Genomic DNA, 22,313 nt, shown 5'->3' with positions numbered 1-22,313 from the left:
GTCGGTCATACATTTGGACTCAATTGGAGCACTCTAAATGGGTCAAAGTGGGATTTTTCAAAATTTGCCCCTACCCAAAAGTTTGACCCAAATTGAGGGACATCAGAATTCGTTTTAGAGATATGGTTCCTTCGGTAAAGTTTCTTATTTTGATCCCTAGAATATGATTTTCACAGAGCAATGAGCGATTTTTAAATCGACCCGCCCTAATACTTATATATACCTATATAAGTAGATAGCACCACCAATGGTCAACGGATTGTCACGCTTTTAGTCAGTGCTGAGCTGTTAATTAAATATCAATTACGAAATGAGTGCGAAGATTTAATTTCAAGATTCCGTAAATGAAGTAGCAAAGTGCAAAATCACTGTGAACAACTAAAACTGACGTATTAAACGGCCAATAATGATAGGCGATTTATTATACGCGTGTCATGGCTGTCATGGACTTCTTACACGATTGCGATTTTCTTTGAATTTCTTATCTCATTTTCATTGAGTTGAGTTTTTAAAATTACTTATATATTTAATAAACTACGGGTAGTTGTTATGATTAACCATTTATTTTTATATTCACACTTCTTCTACTACACTGCCACTTTTTCATACACAACTGTATGCCCGGCAGCCGCAAAGCAGCTGACTGATAAGCAGGGTTTGTGCCACAAACGAAGATAACTGCATGAATTGTAAACTTTGCAATGTTATGACATCTTTATGCCCTCATAAATACTATCTTTAGCATTTTTGAAAGGTTTGCGGTGATTTAAGAGAGTAAAAATTTAGTAAATATTTATTTACTTGTAGATGTACCTATATTATTAACTCTGGCCAATTAACACATGTCCAAATAAAAGTCAAGATGAAAATATATGAAAAATTAGCCCTTTTTTATTAAGAAATATTATTGTAGTCGAATGAATTTACGCGTGATTAATATGCGACTGAAACCGAGTACGGTTGACAAAGTAAAAATGACACATAAATTGACGGAAAAATTTTCCTATAATGGCGGTAACCCAACGGTGGGCAACCCCCTCAAATAAAAGTCATCGCCCATCGTAAGAAAATATTTAATCACGCACAAGGAAGTGGAGGAAGTATGTATTTTATATGGAAGAAAATTTTCAGCATTGGATACAAAAACAATTATCACAAATCAACCCGGTTTTTGAGCGACTCCAAACTTATTATACTAAAATTGAATTGCATACCCATAAGTTTTCTAAGGATTCTGATTAAAAAGTTCAACAGTTTGCTAACAATTTTTGGAAATTTGTTCAATTTTTGTGAATTTTGTACAAAGTTTAGAACTTTTAACATCTTTACGGCATTCACTGTAGCCGAATGGTTGGCGCGTGACTACTATTCGGCATTCCGAGAAAACGTAGGTTCGAATCTCGGTGAAAGGACAAAAATAAAGAAACGAAAAAAGCTAAAGCGACTTAATTATCTGAGCACAAGTGTATATATATTATAATATTAATTCAAGAGCGGAGATATTACCCATTCAGCAAATATTCTTGATTCTTCAAACCGGTAAATGATTGAAAATTGGAACTGATCCAAATTATATTTCTTTGCACAGCATTCTCATCATCTTTCAGCAATCTTCTTTAGAAATAAGGTCGTTTCTGGCTTAATGAATATGTATGCAATTAAGACTATCGTAATCTCTTTATTATTATTATTATTATTATTATGATTTAATATCGCGCCAGCTGGGGGCGCAAAGTGCCGATAGAATTAAAGGTCGATTTGCAGCTTTTGATTTTATCTGCCGCCAAGTGGTATCGAGTCGTCAGATATCGTGAATTCGTCATACAGGCTTCGTCTCCATCTTCCTTTCGGCCGTCCTCTTCGACGATAAAATTGCGGATTCCAGTCTAATGCTTCCAGTTTAATGATCTACTCGAAACCCATTTTCCGGAACTCTCTCTGAAGTGGAGAGTGGCATGAACAATAACGGATAGTGACAAAGGAATCGATAAGGTTTTCCTTGTCTTCTCTTGAGGACTTTAAGTCCCCTGGACCTGACGGAATATATCCAGCAATGCTTAAAAAAGGAGGAGACAGGCTGATTGAGGCCCTGAAAAGGATCTTCACAGCCTGTCTTGCATTTGGTTATATACCATCCCAATGGCGATGCGTAAAAGTAGTATTCATTCCGAAACCAGGAAAATATGACTATTCCCTCTTGTTAGCAAGATGGAAGCCGGGCTGGAAGCTAACGAATACACAATGGGCGTGTTCGTGGACATTGAGGGGGCTTATGATAATGCCACTTTCGGCTCGAACGACATGGAGTTAATCAAACCATTGTAAAATGGATATATTCCATGCTCTCTGAGAGGATGCTAACCGTTGGTGGGAGCAGTGATGAACTAATCACAGTCAGGGCCAAGCAAGGATGTCCCCAAGGGGGTGTTCTTTCTCCGCTGCTGTGGTCCTTCGTCGTAGACTCTCTACTAGCAGCGATGCAGGAACTCGGTTTTCATGTCCAAGCATACGCGGACGATGTCTGTGCGCTAACATCGGATAAATCCTTAAGGAGGCTTTGCACAAAAGTGCAAAGGATTCTTGACAAAATCGATGGCTGGTGCATAAGACAAGGTCTTTCCGTTAATCGTTACAAAACAACCATAGTCTTGTTTACGAGAAAACGGAAATTGGATGGGCTCAGCCTTCCAACACTGAAAGGTGTGACACTTGGTCTTTCCGATGAAGTTAAATATGTAAGAGCAATCTTGAATAAGAAGCTGACTTTGAAGACATACGTTTCACTGAAGGTGAATCGCACATTAAGGATTCTTCAGCAATGCCGTAGAGACTTTGGTAAAACCTGCGGTCTGAAACCTGCTGTGGTACTATGGATATACACAGCGCTTATCAAACCAATCATCCCTTATGCTCCACAATCCGGGAACTATACAGGCTGCAAAGAAGTGTATGTTTATGCATCACGGGTGCCATGAGTACAACCTCTGGTGATGCCCTAAATGCTATGCTTTATTTGCTCCCCCTGGATCTTAAAATACAACAAGAAGCAATAAAAGCAATGTGTAGACTCCATAAATATGGTTTCTGGCACGAAGACGGAACTTCGGGACGCAGAGAAAGCTTTAAGTTGCTATCTGAGCAGTATCCACTGTTTTTGGCGCCTAAAGACGATCTGATACCCACAGTTTCATTTGGAAGGAAATTTGATATCAGATTTCCATTGCGTGAGCAATGGAGCAATCCAGAATGCATTCAGGGAGGTTTGACGGATATTTTCTTTACCAATGGGTCGAAGAATGAAATAGAGTCTGGAGCCGGGTGGTGCTTAAGCGATAGTAATAAGTATTACAATGATATGGGGGAATTGGCAATTGTTTTCCAAACAGAAGTTTTTGTCATCCTGAAAGTAGCCGAATGGATAATCGAGAGGAGATGGAGCGAGAAATCTATTGGATTTTTTTAGTGACAGTCAGGCTGCACTGAAGGCCTTGGAGAACGTGAAGCAAACCTCAAAGATTGTTCAAGAATGTAAAAAGAAGCTTAGTTCTGTCGCAAGTCCAAACATGCTTGTACTTATATGGGTTCCGGGGCACTCCGCTGTTCAAGGAAACGAAATCGCCGACGAATTGGCCAACCGTGGACCAGCGTGCCCCCCTACGGGCCAGAGCCAATAATCGGAATTAGTTCCGCAGGAATCATGAATTGGATCAGCACGGCTACGAGTTTTGGGTTCCGATGTAATGAGAATGAGTAATATTCGGTCTCTAAAACTAGAAGATATTTACAGATTTGCCAAAGAATCGGGAAAATTCTCACAGGACTAACTATCTCTACCTCTGTCTCTATTCTTTCCTATCTCTTTCTCTGATACTTTTCACTTTCCCTCCTTGACTATCTACCCTCTTTCCAGAGCTATAAATACAATGGGCTTTTGTAGCCCGAGTGTTTTAGGAGCCACCAAATCTCCTGGTGCTCCTTGGCTCGACCTTTTCAAATTTCAATTTCAAGCAACATTGTAATTAGAATCAAGCAAACATAAAAGAGGGAGTTGAAGTCCTCAAAATAAAATTATTCATTCGATTTGCAAACCACATCGAGGCTGTGCATTATTTGGCACTTCGTGGCGCGTTTTTAGATACTCGTAAGTATCGGTTATTTAAACCAACAGTAAATATGCTCACCGCCCAAACGCCAGGTATTTTTTCAAAAAGCTTGTTTTAATTAGCATATTTTGAAGCGAATAGTTGCATATAGTTGTGAAGTTATTTTTAAATCTTTAATCATTGAAGCAAATATATGTTTGATAAAATATTAGAATTATTATAAATATTTGTTGTATCGACTTTCCTTTTAAACAGTAATAACTTAATTAAAATGCTCGCGTCGATTTCTTCAATCAACAGATGTCGTTCAAATGAGACATTTCTGAAACGTCGCTAATGACATCGGAAAAATGTACTTATTTTGTTTACACAGTTTGAATTATCATTAAAGAATTTTAATAATAAAAAGATTATAAAAAAAAATGTAATGTATTTAAAAACCAACACAAATTTCAGCTTTATTGCTTTGCTATTAAAAAGTAAATAAATAACTTGAAGGCAGAATTTACATAACACATGAGCTGAAAAGTCCCGGGCCTAACACATTGATGGCACTAGTTCTATTTCACTCACCCTTTTTTCAGTTAGTACTTACCCTAAAAAGACAGCTGTTAAACTTTATTGATATTCTATGCATTAGTTCGTAAGTTATTGTGCTAAGAGCCACGCTAATTTTGTTAGTTCCAAAGCAATGGATCAGAAAGAATCTCGTGTTTTAATTTTACACTGCTTCTTGATGGGGAAAAATACCGTTCAAGCGGAGCAATAGCGCGAAAAGTGTTATGGGGACTCCGCTCCATCAGAAACAACAATAAAACGACGGTTTACTGACTTCAAATACAGGTCGTAGAGACACCGATGATGCACAGCGTCCATGGGCAGTGGACGTCCAAATGAGGTGGTAATACCAGAAAACATGAAAAAAATTCACAAAATTCAGAAAATTGTTTTGAATTAACGAAAAGTGAAGTTGCGTGAGTTAGCTGGCATCGTAAAGATATCAAGAAAACTTATTGGCTTTATATTGCATTAGCATTTCACTATGAGAAAGCTGTGTTCAAAGTGGGTGCCGCGTTTGCTCACTGTCAAGTCAATCAAGTCAAATCAAAACTACATGAATTGAACTTCGAATAGCTTCCACATCCACCGCATTCGCCAGATTTGGCTGCCAGTGAGGACTGGCTGTTCGCAGACCTATAAAAATGTGCGCCGTTAAGAAATTTCGTTCGAATGTAAGCTCGCTTGCTGAAACTGAGGCCTATTTTGAGGCAAAAGATAAATCGTTCTACAAAAGTGGTATTGGAATGTTAGAGCGGCGCTAGAAAGATTGCGTTGTTCTTGATGGAAATTACATTGATGAATAAAGCTAATTTTGAAAAACAAAAAAACGTGTTTTCTTTATTAGGCCTGGGACTTTTCAGTCCATGGGCTATATGCACATACTCCTACACGAGCACATACATAAATATGTATATACATACATTTTACTGTATGCATACATTTAATGTCAAACAACTGTTTTAGTTTGCCGTTAAATAGTGTAATTATACCGCACATAAATGCTTTAACCCCCTACTGGGTAATAATTTTTATTCGGATAAAATTTCTAAGTTCCTGGTATACATAAAAAAACCATAAATCAAGATCGCAAGGGCAAAACAGGTGTAGTGTACCCGCCTGAAAATGGAAATATCGAGTAGTTAACGAGTTACAGTACTTCAAAACTTTAATTTTTTGATGTGCAAGTATTTTTTGTTTTATAAAAAATTTCGAAAAAAGAATTTGAGCATTTTTTTTTAATTTTTGATTTTTTTTTTAAATTTTCGACATTTTTTATTTTTAATTTTTAGAATTTAATTAAAATATTTATTTTTAGTGCAAGTTTGAAGTAGCTGAAATACCTCGTTGATTTTTGTAATTTTTTTCTTATCTTCCCTTTCTGCATATTAAGAATGCATGACATTTTTTTATATTTATACATTGCGGCAGGTTAATCACCTACCCTGCCGGAAATCAAATACGTTAACGAAACCAAGGCAAGATAAGTCTTGTCGAGGCCATATGGTCCCGAGAGGAGTTAACAACGAGAAAAAAAAATACATTGCGGCTAACCAAAAATAATTGATTTCTTTTTCCCCAGGCTAATATTACATTTATTTACAATTGCTGTTGTCGAATTACCCTGTATGTAAGAAACTTTGAGTATAATTAACTAACTTTGGGTACCTAAATGTTTTTAGGGTTGAAGAACTCATAGCTGGTATTTATTTTTACCTTAAACCTGCAATAGGTGGTGATGAAATTCGTGCGACTTTTATGGTTTGTCATCGAACATTTTACTATTTTTATGGCTGAGATATCATTTGTTTTTCGTTTTGCTTTTTGTTTTATTTTTCATTATAAAACATTAATGAATGATGTTACAGAGATCATTTCATTTTTTGGTAAAAAAAAATACCATTATCACGAGAAAATATGTATATTCAAAATTTTTAATAGGAAATTATCGTATTTTTTACCTCGATCATCAAATCGATACTCTTGTACGGTGTGGTTGTATAGTGGGCAGCACTCGAAAAACGGTGTAGAGTAGCCACAATTGATCGAGTTCAAAGAACAGCCTGCCTCCTGATAACAGGATGCTTAAGTACAACACCTACTAAGGCTCTAAACACATTGCTTCACTTGTTCCCTATCGATCTGGCTGGCAAAGCGATTGCAGCGAAAGCAGCGACACGCATGAATGCTATATCGAAATGGAATAAGTATCTTGGCCATTCGGCCATACGGAACACTGTTATCTCTTCCGACATAGACTATCATGTAAGTCTTCCATCACCACCCATCTCCTGTTCACTCCCAACTAGGGAAGAATGGAAGTCAAATCTTACCGAAATCGATGGCCCTCTGATTATATATACAGATGGTTCAAAACAAGACGGCAAAGTGGGATTTGGAATCTTTTCCAATTCTCCTCACATCAATCTATCATTTAGATTACCCGACTAGTGTAGCGTATTCCAAGCGGAAGTATGCGCTATCTGGTATGCTGCGAAAACTCTCTTAGAAAATAGAATATCACTAGAGGATATCCACTTTTTCACCGACAGTCAAGCGGCCGTTCGAGCACTCAGCTCCTCTTATACCCACTCAGATGTGGTTCGATCCTGTCTCTTATCTCTTAACGAGATAAGTGTTCAGAATTCTGTCCAAGTAATCTGGATACCAGGTCACAGTGGATTCGAAGGTAACTGCAAAGCTGATGAGCTCGCAAGAGCTGGAGCTGCGCAATCAAATGTTAGTAACTTACCCACAATCCACATTCCGCTCTCAACATGTAAAATGCTCATCGATCGAGAATTTCACAGCATTGCTGATCGGAGGTGGCGAGTGGAAACTACTTGCGTTACGACCAGACAAATCTGGCCATCCTACAATCTGAAACAAACAAAAACCCTTATAAGTCTTTCGAAACACGAACTAAGGCATACTCGTATAATATCTCTTATCGCCGACCACTGCCTTTTGGGCACTCACGCACGTCGGCTCGGGGTTCCTCAAACCGACCTGTGCAGATACTGCGAGGACGAAGATGAGGAAGTATCGAGCAGACATTTGCTGTGCAGTTGTCCCGGTCTAGCCAGAAGTCGACTCGCTCTTCTAGGCTCTCCAACAATTGACAATCTTTCAGGACTCTCGGACCTGAAAATCGAATCTCTCATCAAATTCTCGAAACGAATTAATATATTTAACCAAAATCTATAATAAAAAAATCTCGGTTAGGTGGGGAAATCATACAATATAATGAGCTCTAGGGCAACACAACGGACCCAACTTGCGGTCTGTGGCACTCCGATGCGGGGTCACCCTTAAACCAACCAACCAACCATCGTATTTTTTTAAAGAAAATAACTTTTTGTAATTAAAATTTTTAATGATTTTCATTATAAAGTAAGCTTTTTTATTAATTTTTATTTTTTAAATACATATATTGTAAATATGTTTACTTACTTAAAAGTTGCGTTTATAGTAACAATTATTTTAGATTTTTATTTCTAAAGTCAAGAAATATTTATTCCATTTAAAGGAATTTTTCATTAAAAACAAAACTATATTAATTATAAAAATTTAATACTTAATTTTAAGCTTTCAAAATTATTATTTTGTTTTTTTGTTTTTAATTCAGAAACATTAAAGTATTTCGTACAAAAAAAAGGAATTTTCAAGAACATTTTTTACCTTGAAGTTTTAAGTTTCCAAATTAAAATTTTTATTTTCAAAATGCAGATATATTAAAGTAAAATATGCGATTCCGCATAAAGATAAGGGATTTTTGAAGAAATTTTTTTACTTTTAAGTTTTAAGCTTTCAAAATTAAAAATTTTATTCTCAAAATCCAAATACATTAAAGTATCTGCTATTTCGCATGAAGATGAAGGATTTTTGAAGAAAAATATTTATTTTAAATTTTTGCATTCCAAGTTTAAACGTTTATTTCCAGAAACCAGAAACATTAAAACGTACGAAGATGAAGGAGTTTCTGAATTTCAAAATTTAAATTTTTATTTTTAGAATTCAGAAGCATTAAAGTTATTCCATACGAATGCAAAATAAAGTATTTTTTTCAGAATTTTTTCAGGAATTTTCGAAAAAAAATTTTTATCTAAAAATGAAAATTATAATAAAAATTAAATAATTAATTTGAAGCTTGTAAATTTAGGTTTTTACTTTTAAAATGCAGTAACATTAAAATATTTGCTATAAAAACACTACGCAACAATTGCGTTGACTCAAAAGTATTATTATGTTTTGGTTTAAGTTACTTTTGAAATATTTTTTTTTTTTCAATTTCAAAGCTTAAATTTCTTAATATAAGTTTTTAGTTTCCAAGTCCTGAAACATTATACGAATTTATAAAAACTCTACAATTGCATTTATTTAAAAGGAAGTTTTTTCAAAATTTTTGTTTTGTTTTTTCGTTTCTTTTTTTTTTGTTTGGATGCAGAAATTTTTTCAATTTTCAATTTGAAGTTTATATTGTAGAAATTTTTTTAGACTTTAAGTATTTTTGAGACACATTTCAATTTTAAAGAATAATGATTATTTCGCTTTCCTTTCAAAATAAAAAAATGTGTCGAAATAACTTAAGCAAAATAGGAAATGAGCCTAAATAATTTTTTTTATATAAAATACAAATTTGAAAAATAAAATTAGAAAATAAAATTAGAAGACTTTAAACTTAGCGTGCCCTTTGGGGATGACTTGAAGAAATTCTCCAGCCTATAACCCTTTTCTCTCCTCTAGTACATCAACAGCACGTGATGGCTGTAGAAGGTTTTCTCTTCCCATAACTTTTCTTTGCACAGGTAATGAACCACATTATGGTATCAAAACGGCACGTAAGTACTACTTGAAGTGTGCCTGTGGCACTCTTTCCATTTAACCTACCTACCTACCTAAACTTAAAGGGGAAAAAATCGATTTTCAATTTTAAGTTTGTAATTGTAACTATTCCAGAAATATTAAAAATATTTTTTGTTCCGAGGGAATCGCATTTACTCAATTCTTTATTATTTTTTACTCAAAGTATTTTTGATCACTTTTGAAATTTCAAGATTTTAAGGCTAAATATTTATTTTCCGCTCCTTTTAAAATGAAAATGTGTCGAAATTACTTAAGCAAAGTAAGAAATGAGCCTAAATAATTTTTTTATGTTAAATGCAAATTTAAAAAATAAAATCACTTCGTAATAGAAGGCTTTAAACTTAATGAAAAAAAAATCAACTTTAAATTTTAAGTTTTAGTTGTAATTGTATTTTTTTTAACCAGAAATATTAAAATATCTTCTATCTATCAATTTCTTTGTTTTGTTTTTTACTCAAAGTATTTTTGATCACTTTTGAAATTTCAAGATTTTAAGGCTAAATGTTTATTTTCCGTTACTTTTAAAATGAAAAAAGTGGTGAAATTACTTAAGTAAAATAAAAAATGAGTTTATACAAATGGTTTATATAAAATGCAAACTAAAATAAATAAAATCACTTCTTGTTAGAAGACTTTAAATTTAATGAAAAAAAAAAAAAATTGTTACGTAACACATTTTCTGCAGTTTTTCCTTTTACTAAACAAAACACTTTGGAAATTGCTTTAGTTTTTTAATGTAGAGGCAGCTTTTTTCCAACATATTTATCAGATTTGTTTGTAAGTTCGCGTGTAAGTTTGTCACAACCAAATCACGTGCCGTAGGCAGTCACCTTTTATTTACAAATTTGTAAAATCAATGCAAACTGCATTTACATGCATACATATTTACACTAAAATGTGTATGCATGCATACATACATACACACATCCATAGACTATCGACACATATGTAGGTATGCATGCATGAACTCGTGTAATAAAAATATTTTAATCAAGATTTCCCAACCGAATGCTTACAACAAAAATGATTAATTTACCTTGGTAAAGCACACAAAACACAGCCAACACCAAAAACACTTTCATTACTATTTCGATCTATTGCAAATCAGCGTCTTATCAACCGTTACACAGCAGCTAAACCAATTACGAATTTTACTGCGCGAAATCTTGTGACAAACTAAAATTCACACCAACGATCGTCACGCGTGAAAGTGATCAGTAACACCTAAACGTCAGCTAGCACAATAGAAGGTAACTACATACATATGCACGTATTATTCATAGATGTCGGTATGTCAGTATGCATATATGTACATATGTATTTATAGGCGAGTATTCCCGGAGCAATAACACCACACCGGTGGGTGACAACTTCCCAACTGAAGTCATAAAGTGCACGGCTGATCGAGAAAAGGCAAGCGTTGTCAAATGCAAACTTCTAACAAAGCAACGCCTCAACCCTTCCTTCCAACTAGACAGCAGCCTTTGTATGTATGTGAGTAGCTTTTGGCAATCGGAAGCAACAATGAAAAAAAGTACAAAATGTTTGCACGGTAAAGCCACCCATAGACTGGCCAGCAAGCGACCGAGTTACCGACATTCACACATACTCGCATATGTGCAAGTATTTGCAGCAGAGAGCAACGAACAAGTGATCGCACAATTGCCGAAGCGCTGGCGCTGCCGCTGAGACCAGTGACAAAGGTGGGGTGTAAGTGAAGTGTTGCAAAATTTATTTAGTCCAGAAGTTCGGTAACATTAACAGGACGACGCGATCGCCGTAATTAAGTCATTAGAAAAATAAATAAATAGTCTATTGCAAAGTTGATTGATATTCACACACACCCACACACACGCACTCAACGTTCAGCACTTCGAACAATTTGATAGTTGAGGTGAGAATAGGTGGTTAGAGAGGGTTTGGTTAGAGAGGGAAATGGTTGGCAAGAAACGGCAGTTTATCGATCAGTGGCGCTCTGCGACAAGCAGTGGTAAGTACATCTTCCTATAGACATGCATTTATACATACAAACGTACTAGGTGACATACAAGCGAACTACATACATACATATATATACATATATCAATTGATTGGTTTTTTAATGGAGTGCAAATTGAAAATATCTACAATGTAAAATAACAACAAAATTCGCAAACAATTCATTCAAATTCGAATTAGTGCGATTTGACAAAACCATATGTACGTATGTATGTGCATACATGTATACACATATTTGCATATAAAAGGAAACATATATGCACGTAATAAAATTTATAGTCTCCGAAGAAGCGCAAAATTTGGTAGTCAAAATATTCTATATTCACTACGTGCTTCATAAAGAAATTTCATAAATAATTTTGCATTATGTAAGACAAATCGTCTTTTTTACATACATATATGTACATACATATATTTACATACAAACATACAGTGAATCAAAAAACTATTGGCACACTCAAAAAATCAAAGTTCTCAGTGCTATAATTTTTCTTCTAATGAAAGTATTATATAAAAAAATAGAACTCGGCATTTTCTAAATGTATTTATTTATTACGTATCTGAACAAAAAAAAATTAATATGGATATTTAAAAGCTCAACCTTGAAAGGTAAAATAAGGCGCAAATTCACATCAAAAAAGTATGGGCACATTCTTTATGTTAGCTTATGCTTTTGGCGTCGTAACGGTAAACTCCCATTATTTTCACTTTTGCTTTTTTTACTTATTCATACGTTTTGGGAATTCCTTACGGTCGTAATCATTTTGGATCGCGATTTCAACGGACATAGACCATAATGGGCCGTGGTGCTGAAATTTCCCTAGAACTACGTCAATTAATGATAAAACTGTATTTAGAAAAAAAAAAATTCTATCGCGAAATTGGGAAACTTGTCAATAAATCATGGCCTAGCGTTCGAAATATTACGCATTATTGCAAAAATAGCTCCGAAGAGCTAAACTGGTCGCCCAAAAAAATTTACCGAACGACAGGAGCGAATTGTGGTGTCCACGGTGGCACAAAATCCAAAAACTTCGGCTGTCAAATTGTGCGAGACCCTGCAAAATTCATTTGAAATCAATTTCAACCCCCAAACTGTTTGGAATACCCTATATCAGGCTGGGTATCATGGCCGGGTTCCTTGACGCAAACCCTTCATTTCGAAGGTAAATAAGAAAAAGAGGCTAGAATTTGCTAAACAGCATTTAAATAAGCCAGACGCTTTTTGGAACACCATCATATTTAGTGATAAATCAAAATTCAATTTATTTGGGCCAGATAGCGCCCAAAAGATTTGGTGAAAGAGCTTCAAGAGAACAACCTGCTCCAAACAGTTAAACACGGTGGAGGAAATGCGATGGTTTGGTGGTGTTTCGCGGCGTCTGGTGTCGGAAAGCTCGTGTTCATAGATGAGACAATGGATAATCATGTGAATCGCGACATTCTTAAAGAAAATGCAAGTCCAAGTGTCGACAAACTGGGCATTAAAGGGATAACTTGGTAATTTCAACAAGATAATGACCCAAAACATTGTCTTATCTTGTGCAGGAGTGGTTGATATATCCTTGCAAACAGCTTCAAACATTTAGAAAATACCGTTTTCTATGTTTTTATATTTTCATTAGAAGAAAAGTTATAGCACTGAGAACTTTGATTTTTCGAGTGTGCCAATACTTTTTTGACTCACTGTATATTTAATGAAAATGAATAACATATTCTAAAAAACCGAAAGATATGCATACGAATACATATAAATGTGTAGGTAAATCCATCCGCAAGTATAGAACTGAGCAGGAAGGTCCGTCAATTTGCAATTTTTTTCGAAGATGTAAGTTGATGCATTTAACATTTGGAATTTAATTTAATTCGGCTATAAATAAAAAGCGCATGAATATTTTTCAATGAAGGCTTTGCTATTAAATGTGGAACACATTCAAAATGAAATGCCTTGCACGGTTGACTTTACAGTCGCGCATTCTGGAAACCCAATATTTGAGTATATTTTCGAAAATTTGAGCACTCATTTCACGCATCGTAATTTAGATTTCGTGTAACTTTCATCCTTGAAGGCGCATTATCCTTGAAAAAATGTGTAAAACTTGACTATTTATTTATATATTATTTGAGCTTAATCCATCTCGGCTATTGCCGGAGATTACACATCCCGGATAAATTTTCAAGGGATTGTGGTGGAGCGTAGTCCAAGTTCTACGCCCATGCGATTACTATTGTTTAAATATTTAAAAATCTACCAACTATTGCACATGTGTCCAGTATGGTCGACTTCTGCATGTATTCTAAGAGGTGATGGCAGTCATACTTCTTCAAGTTTTTTATTAAATGCTTAGGCACTAATCCAGTGGACGGTATAATTATTGGTACTATATTTACTTTCCTCGCTTTGTACATCCGTTTAAGTTCTATAGCCAAAGCTGCATGCTTCGATACTTTGGTGGAGTATGTGCTTTGGATGTTGCGATTAAGGGGCACCGCTATATCGATTACTTCGATCGTTTTATTTGTCTTGTCGAACAAGAGAATGTCAGGTTTTTTGGCAGCTGCTGTTTGATCTGTGGATATAAATCTGTCCCAGTACAGTTTAAAATTTGCATTTTCCAATATTGCCTTTGATTCATATTTAAAATACAAGATTTCTGCTTGTAAATGGTCGATTGTTTCGCCGTAAATGCCGCACCTTCGGCATCTATCTTCTATTGCCTCGCCATGTATCGACCTACGGAAATTCCTTGTTGGAATAACTCGGTCTTGGATAGCGATTGCGAAACCTTCTGTTTCAGAAAATAGCTTTCCTTTTTTCAACCACAAATTGGATGATTGTGCGTCTATCCATTCCATTTCGAGATCATGCGGATGAGCACCGTGTATTGTTTTTGCCTTCCATGCTGCGATCATTTCTGTAGGGGATTTAACCCCCTCAGGTACTGGGAAATCCTGCTCCATCAGACTTAGCGGGGTAAAGCCATTATCTGCCATAGCGATAGCTTTAAATATGTAGATGAGACTCGCTGCTTAGAAAATATGTACGCAGCTTTAAAGTTTGCGAGAAGTGTAGACGCGCTATATTGATGATTCCTCTCCCACCAACGTTTCGAGGAAGGGATATTCTTTCCACAGCGCTTTGAGGGTAATGGCTTTAGAACTTTGTTTTATTTTATTTTATTTTATTTTATTCATTTCATTTTTTATTTTATTTATTTTATTCTTATGGTTTTTTAATTTGAAAAGCTTAAATAACAATATAATTGTTAAATAAACAACAATGAAAGCAGCGCTGGCAGTGTAGGCTTTTAGCTGTAAGATTTCTGACATATCCTGTAGTTATTTTAGCTATAAAAATCAAAATGAAATAAATCGATATTTCTTATTACCAACGCTAAATGGACCCCAGTGTATATAACGGCACGTGCAGTGTTCGTATGCACAGAGTGGTCCACATAATGGTTTAATTTACCAAAAAAAAAAACATTTCGATAAATAAAAAAAAATAAATCAATACATATATTTATTCAACAGAGCAAACATTCTTATTTATTTATGGAATACGATTTCATTCATGTGGCATCTTTGGCTGGTTTCGCAGTAGCGCGTCCTGTTAACAAAGTTTTCCCAAACATTGGTGATGATTTCTGGCTCTATTTCACGAACAGCCTGGTTCTTACTGTTTTCCATACAAATATAGGCCGTTCCGGTAACGTAAAAGCGACTGTCTTGGGAACGAACGACCTGCTCGCATAAAATCAGTCCTTCACAACATCTCACGAAAAAAGTTCAACGGCGTCTAACTTCAGCTTGGAAGTAATGTAATTATGTAATTGTTTTAAATATTGAGAAATAAGCTAATAATGTTCAAAAATCAGGAGTCAGACGCTTCTCTTTCCGATCACACCTGGGTTTTCTAATTCTCAACATTTACCAAAGTCAATATAGGGAAATTGTATCAAAAATAGGGATGGAATATTCAAAACCCATACTCAGGTAAGTGATATCAATGAGAGTGAAAAATAGATAACGGTACTATTTCGCTCATGCCGTACCATTTTGAATGTTATCGTGCTCACACTCACCAACATAAATGTACGTCCGTACGCCCGTACCAGCTGACACGATGAAACGACGATCTACGATACTACGGAACGGAACGGTGGTGAGAATTCATTTAAATGAGGCACTCATTACTTTAATTGGGCTCTGCATTAAAAAAAATACAAATTTATCGTTCAACTTTATACGTCTTGTTGCGAAGATGAAACTACTTCTACTACTAAATAAAAAAATAATTTTGAATAATGGGCATGGGTATAAATCTTCCGATAGGGTGATTAATTTTGTGCCACCTTGAATTTTTCATTTTCTCTGCTGCTGTCCGGCTTTCGCCAGACTTTGAAGGTACATTTTTGGGTCGAATGTATTTATTCTCTTTCACACGACAAATTGCTAAGATTCACAAAAACATCTGGAAAGTTTGCTGAGGAGAATGAAGCCACATCCCACCTATCGCTCCCTGGTTGGTTGGTTAGAGTGGTGATTCATCCAGAATCCAACTAGCGCTTCCGCACCATTTTTTTGCCACTTCCTCGTTACCAAATTGATTAACAGTTATTTACAGCAAGACCATATCCAGTCTGTGCGGTTTAGAAACCTTGTTAGGTTGTTGACGTCTAAGCCAGTCAGTTGCTCGAGACTCTCGAACAGCGGTTTGCCCAGGGTTAACATTCTGTCCTTCCATGGGGCAGGGCATTCACAGAGGAAATGGAAGATAGTTTCTTTTTTCTCCGGTTGTTTATAACTATGAGAGTATATGTTGTGAGGGATGTCCATTTTGGCGGCTTGTTCTCCGATAGACCAGAAGCCAGTTATGACTGCCGTTAGTCAACAGGCGTCCCGTCGTTTCATGTTTATCAATGTCGACGATTGCTTGAGCTTGTGGGTCATAACGTCCTGCTGATTTTGCATTTCGTCTGGTCTCTTCATCTACAATCTGCGATTCGCAGGTATTTTAGGGAAATTGCATTCTTGACCGCACCTAATGGTGTAAATACTGGTACTGCAAGAACGCTATTCATACCAGATCCCCCTCTTACCAGGCTAATCAGCTTTTTCATCAAATTAAGGTTACTTTATGGTTTTCACTTAAGTTGGTGAGGCTATTCCTACTTTGTTCCACCACTTTAGAGGTTGTTATAGCCGCGTCCAGTGCCTGGATTGCAGCTTGGCTATCCGAAAGAATAGCGATATTGCCCTTAAAAGAGAAATCTGCGATTAGTAACCTACAAGCTTTCCCATTTGTCAGTGCTTCCGCCTGAAAGACACTGCTGGTATTAGGGAGGCGCACAGATTTTTCAATTCCAAGTCTATGATAATATATACCAGCTCCAACACCACAATCCATTTGACTGCCATCTGTATAGACTGTGGTATCGAAATTGTTTAGAGAGAATCCCTTATTTCATTCTTCCTTAGATGGAAAGAGAGTGGCAAAATTCCTATTGAATGTTACCGTCGGGACGATGTAGTCAGTTCTCACCGAGATTAACTGAGTTTGTCGCAATAATAGACTAGCATGACCATACGTTTTTTCTATCCAGCGACCCGCTTCATTTAACCTAAATGCACTCATGGTTGCCGTCTTCTTAATATGTAGGTCAATTGGAATAACGTGTGTCAGTGCATTGAGAGCCTCTCTAGGACATGATCTGATTGCACCGGCCGTTATTGCACAGGCTGATCTTTGTAATATATTTAAATTGTTTCTCTTGGTCTTAAGTGCAATCGTAATATTGCCTGAGAGCTTGAGCTTGAGCTTGAAGAAAAAATCTCCACTCATCCACAATTCCATTACATTAAATTTCAAATTTCGAGCATCCCTAAATCAGATTGAATTGCGCAAAACTTATGAAAAATTAACGTCACTGTTCAACAGCTGTGAGTCAATCGCACATTCGCTTGTTGCTTATCTGTAAAATCAAAATTGCGCCTATAATTTAAAAAAAGAGTCGGGAATTTAGATGGCATGTGTGAGACACCTGCGAAAAAAGTGGCAAAATAGTCAGCGAGCAAAAGAACTTTATAGTGTGGCTGAGCAAATGTTAACAAAGCAGATAATAGAACGAAAAAGTTGTTTGTAAACAAAAGTTTAGAGCTGAAGAAATCGTGTCTGTGAGACGTGAGAGATTACGAACGTCGCGCGTTCTATCAGTAAAATGTTGACAATCAGCATTTCCTAATCAAGCGCGATATAAAAGTTTTCACTGTGGCATTGAAATCGAAGAAGAAAATGAAGTTTATATTTAATGAATACTATTTTGAAGTTTAAGATTGTTTGTTTATAGTTTTTAGAGCAAAATTAAGTTGAAATGAAACGAAGTTATTCGTTCCTATTTCTATATTTTTAAACAACACTTTCGTCATGGAATGACCTCTACAAGCGGCTCTGAGGCAATAATTTTTGAGTGCAGCGAAGACAATTTGCATTCGCTCTCAGCGGTAGGGTTCAAAATAACTTCGTAATTACAGCGACCGTCGTCTACTGCGTTGAGTGAGGTGGCCACTAAAACAATCCCTCCTCTACTTCTGGGGTGACACCCTTACCTGGACTACTTTCTGCATTCCTTTGGGCCCAGAGCGGCATCTATAAAGGACCAATTCTACTCACCCACGTCTGGGTCCACCGTATTTGAAGCTCTCTGTGTGTGAGGCTTCCGTAGTAGAAAGTGAAATCCAAAATAAACAAGACTGAGCTAAAATAAAAAACAACAGCAGCTTTGTTCTGATAGCTTCGAGTTTGTTTATTCAAAATAATCCCCTATGTCCTCGATACACTGTTTTGCGCCATCTAAAAGCTTTTTGAAAGAGTGTTTCTGGTCATTGATCGGAATGTCCTTCAGGATGTCGGTACAAGCCGTTTTCCTTTCATGGCCAATTACAATTACAATTAGAAATATACTCAATAAGGCTGATCTCATCGACAGAAGAGCAGGGCATAAACCCCAGATTAACGGACCTAAACGTAAAGCAAGGCTGCGATTTGCCAAGAAACATCAATGAAAAGATTTCTCATTTTGTTGGAACGTGCTATTCACTGATGGAACTTACTTTTTGGTACAGATGGCAGACCCTATGTATGTAGAAGATCAAATGAAGCGTTGCTTGCCAAAAATGTGAAGTCTACAGTAAAGCATTGTGCTGTGTCAGTAATGGTGTGGTGTTCATTGCATTTTATTGAGGGTATTATGAAACAGGCTGTGTATCTTAACATTTTAAAAGGAAAACTTGTCCTAGGGGCAGATTTGCATTTTTATCAGGACAATGGTCCGAAGCATAAAGCGTACCTGTATAATGTGCGATCGTGGTTGCTTTATATAGGTGTGCAACTAAGTTCTCGCTGTTTCTTTTTTATATATATAGGTATAACTTTATTCTGAAAAAATTGTTACAAGTGAATCATTGAAAGTATTATCCATCGCTGGCTACTATTTTCCCCCATCTTTCTGGTAGAAATCGTATACCGTTACGGTAAAACTGTTCATCCTTTAAGGCTATCCACGGATCAAGCCATTTTTTAATGTCTTCATATAAATGGAACTGCTGGTCAATATCTGGAAAATATGGCGGGTGGGGTAGAACTTCCTATTTCAGTGTTTCCAGGTAGATTTTAACGGGCTTGGCAACGTCAGGCCGAGTGTTGTCATGCTGTAGAATCACGTTTTCATGCCTCTCCGCGTATTTCGACCGCTTCTCGCGCAGTGCTCTGCTCAATCGCATCAATTTAAGTCGATACCTAGTGATGGTTTCGCTTGGTTTTAACAGTTCATTTGGTCCCACCAAATACATAGCATAACCTACGCAGCGTGAATATTCGGCCGAGGCGACGTCTTAGAAGCATAACCGGGCAGTCTCCATGACTTTATTTACTTTGGATAGCTGTAATGAATCCATTTTTCATCACCCGTCACGAAGAAACCCCTTCCTGTTTTGCCGCTGGAGCAGTTGTTCACAGGCGAAAAAACGAGGGTCAACATCTCTTGGTTTTAACTCATAAGGGACTTCTGTTTCTGACACGGATCCTCATTGAGCAATGTCTCCAATTCAGCGTCTTCGAAGGTTTTTGGTCTTACTTCACGTGGACGGTCGTCAACATTAAAATCACCGTCTTTGAAGCGACGGAACCAATCTCGTCACGTTGTTTCACTTAAAGCAGCATCTCCATAAACTTTTTGTTGCTCTCGATGCGTTTCAGCTGCCGTTTTTTTTGGAATGAAAGAGGAAAATCAGCACTTCTCGCAAATGATGATTATTCGGCACAAAATCAGACATTTTCACAAAACCAAAAGTATATGATACCAAAACAAAATCACTAATGTGTCGAAGCAGTTTGTTTACCATATGTCTACGCTTGGTTTATGACTTTTAGGTTATGTTCGCATCGACTAGCACACACTGCTGGCGGCATCTATTAACAAACAGCGGGAACTTAGTTGCGCACCTAATAATAGCGCGGATGTCATAGATATACCCGCCAAGAGTCCAGAATTAAACCCCATTGAGAACTGTATCTATCTCGATGGGAAAATTTCGCCAGCCTAGCGTAAGTTCAAGGGAGACATGAAGCGGGCCCTTCAGGACAAATTGCAAAAAATTTAGCCCAGCTTTTGTGAAAAACTAATTAAAAGTATGCCAAATAGATTACAAATGGTTATCAGAAACAAAGGCATGCATATGAAATATTAATGTTTCCTTTAACTTTGCTTTTATATAATGTACGAGTTTCACTTTGGCATTATGAATTGTATTTTTTCACCTCACTTAAAATGTAATTGAATTAAAAATTTTAGTTTAATTATTTTGTTCTTGATTGATACCACTGTACTAATGAGATATGCAATAACTTTTTTGAACCGTTTGTTTTACTTATGATTTATGAAAATAAATAAATAATTTTTTTTTGTACTGTACGAGTTTCGCTTGGGGTAATGTACATACTCTACATATGTATGTCGTACACAGTAATTTTATAATCTATTCGATAAAAATTATTCATGCATCGTTTGCAACACCAACAAAGAAATCGGTCATTGGTTGAAAACATTTTACTCATATTTCTTTTCATGCGAATTTCCTCTGAAATATGAGCGATAAATTCTCAGGACGACTGTTCTTCGAATTGAATGAAAATCGCCAAATTATTTCATCATACATTGTTTTTTTACAATCTTATAAGGTGCGTTTCATAATCATAAGACACCCCTGATTTTTTAAAGTATTCTAATTTATAGGTTTCAGAGTATTTCCAGGCGTTTCAAAATGATAAGACACTGTTTAATTAAAGTGATCGTTTAACAAAAGTATACTCTAAAAACACAATTTTCTGTCGTCTATTTTAATATTCTATGGGCGCACCATTTGCTTTATACATATATATATATATATTAGGCCGGGTCGATTTGTGAGGAGGCAAAAAAATCGCCCATTGCTCTGTGAAAATCATATTCTAGGGATCAAAATAAGTAACTTTGCCGAAGGAACCATACTTCTAAAACGAATTCTGATGTCCCCCAATCGACCCGCCCTAATATATATATAATTGGCGCGTACACCCTTTTTGGGTGTTTAGCCGAGCTCCTCCTCCTATTTGTGGTGTGCGTCTTGATGTTATTCCACAAATGGAGGGACCTACAGTTTCAAGCCGACTCCGAACGGCAGATATTTTTATGAGGAGCTTTTTCATGGCAGAAATACACTCGGAGGTTTGGCCTGCCGAGGGGCGACCGCTATTAGAAAAATGTTTTTCTTAATTTGGTGTTTCACCGAGATTCGAACCTACGTTCTCTCTGTGAATTCCGAATGGTAGTCCCATTCGGCTACTGCGACCGCCATTTGCTTTAGCGACACCTTTTTTCATCGATTCTGCTAATTTTCTAAGTAAATTTACATCTAGAGAATCCCATTCTGCCTTAATTGCCGCTTTAAGCTCGTTGTTGTTATCAAATTGGCGATTGTTGGCGTAAACTCTTCTGACTAATAAACGCCAAATGTTTTCTATTGGGTTTAGATCCGGAGAACTCGCCGCCAGCCCATAGTTTCTATGGAACAATCGGTCAAATACTGCCTCGTTTCCCTGCTTACGTGGATTCGGGCGTTGTCTTGCTGAAAAACGAAGGGCACTACCCGATTATTCTGAATAAAAGGAAGGAGACTATTTGCCAAAACGTTTTTGTAGTCCCCACTATTTATTCGCGATGGTGTAAAGTATATATCAAGAGTTGCTTTCGATGTAAATGCACGCCAAACCATAACAGAACCTCCATCGAAGTTGCGCAAATCTCTCCAATAATTAAAAACAAAAAATCAGGTGCATCAAGGTTCCTTTTTTTTCATCTGAAAATATAACAGGATCTCCAAACTATTGTAAACAAAGTTGAAAAACAGAGCAAAGACTTCAGGCTAAACATAAATATTAACAAAACCAAATTTATTATTGTAAATAAAAGCAGCAGAGACTATTCCTATGCGAGACTAACCATAGGTGGCAAAACAATAGAAAGAGTAAAACGTTTCAGGTATTTGGATGTATGGCTGAATGACCAATGGGACCATGATCAGGAGATAAGAGGGAGAATAGAAATGGCTAGAACAGCCTTCATGAACATCAAAAAGATACTGACACGCCGGGACATACCAAACGGGTTAAAGACAAGATTTTTAAAATATTATGTATGGTCAACACTCTTATATGGATGCGAGGCCTGGACACTGAAAACCGTAAGCATA

General features: G+C 36.4%; 2 protein-coding genes across 2 annotated transcripts in view; one reads left to right on the top strand and one right to left on the bottom strand.

Moving 5' to 3' along the window:
* LOC128855592 (carbonic anhydrase 15) overlaps nucleotides 1-10,925 on the bottom strand; it is a 61,843-nt gene extending 50,918 nt beyond the window's left edge. The window contains exon 1 of the mRNA XM_054090618.1: nucleotides 10,564-10,925. Coding sequence (XP_053946593.1) covers nucleotides 10,564-10,609 — 46 coding nt within the window. The 5' untranslated portion in view covers nucleotides 10,610-10,925. The remainder of the gene's footprint in view (nucleotides 1-10,563) is intronic.
* A 514-nt stretch (nucleotides 10,926-11,439) lies between these two features.
* Nucleotides 11,440-22,313, top strand: part of LOC128855588 (coatomer subunit gamma) — a 53,195-nt gene continuing 42,321 nt past the window's right edge. Inside the window, exon 1 of the mRNA XM_054090613.1 lies at nucleotides 11,440-11,517. Within this exon, the coding sequence (XP_053946588.1) occupies nucleotides 11,463-11,517 (55 nt within the window). The 5' untranslated portion in view covers nucleotides 11,440-11,462. The remainder of the gene's footprint in view (nucleotides 11,518-22,313) is intronic.

Source organism: Anastrepha ludens, chromosome 2 (genome assembly GCF_028408465.1).
Source record: "Anastrepha ludens isolate Willacy chromosome 2, idAnaLude1.1, whole genome shotgun sequence".
Taxonomy (NCBI): domain Eukaryota; kingdom Metazoa; phylum Arthropoda; class Insecta; order Diptera; family Tephritidae; genus Anastrepha; species Anastrepha ludens.
The sequence above is the reverse complement of the archived record's forward strand: the minus strand, read 5'-3'. Positions and strand labels throughout refer to the sequence as shown.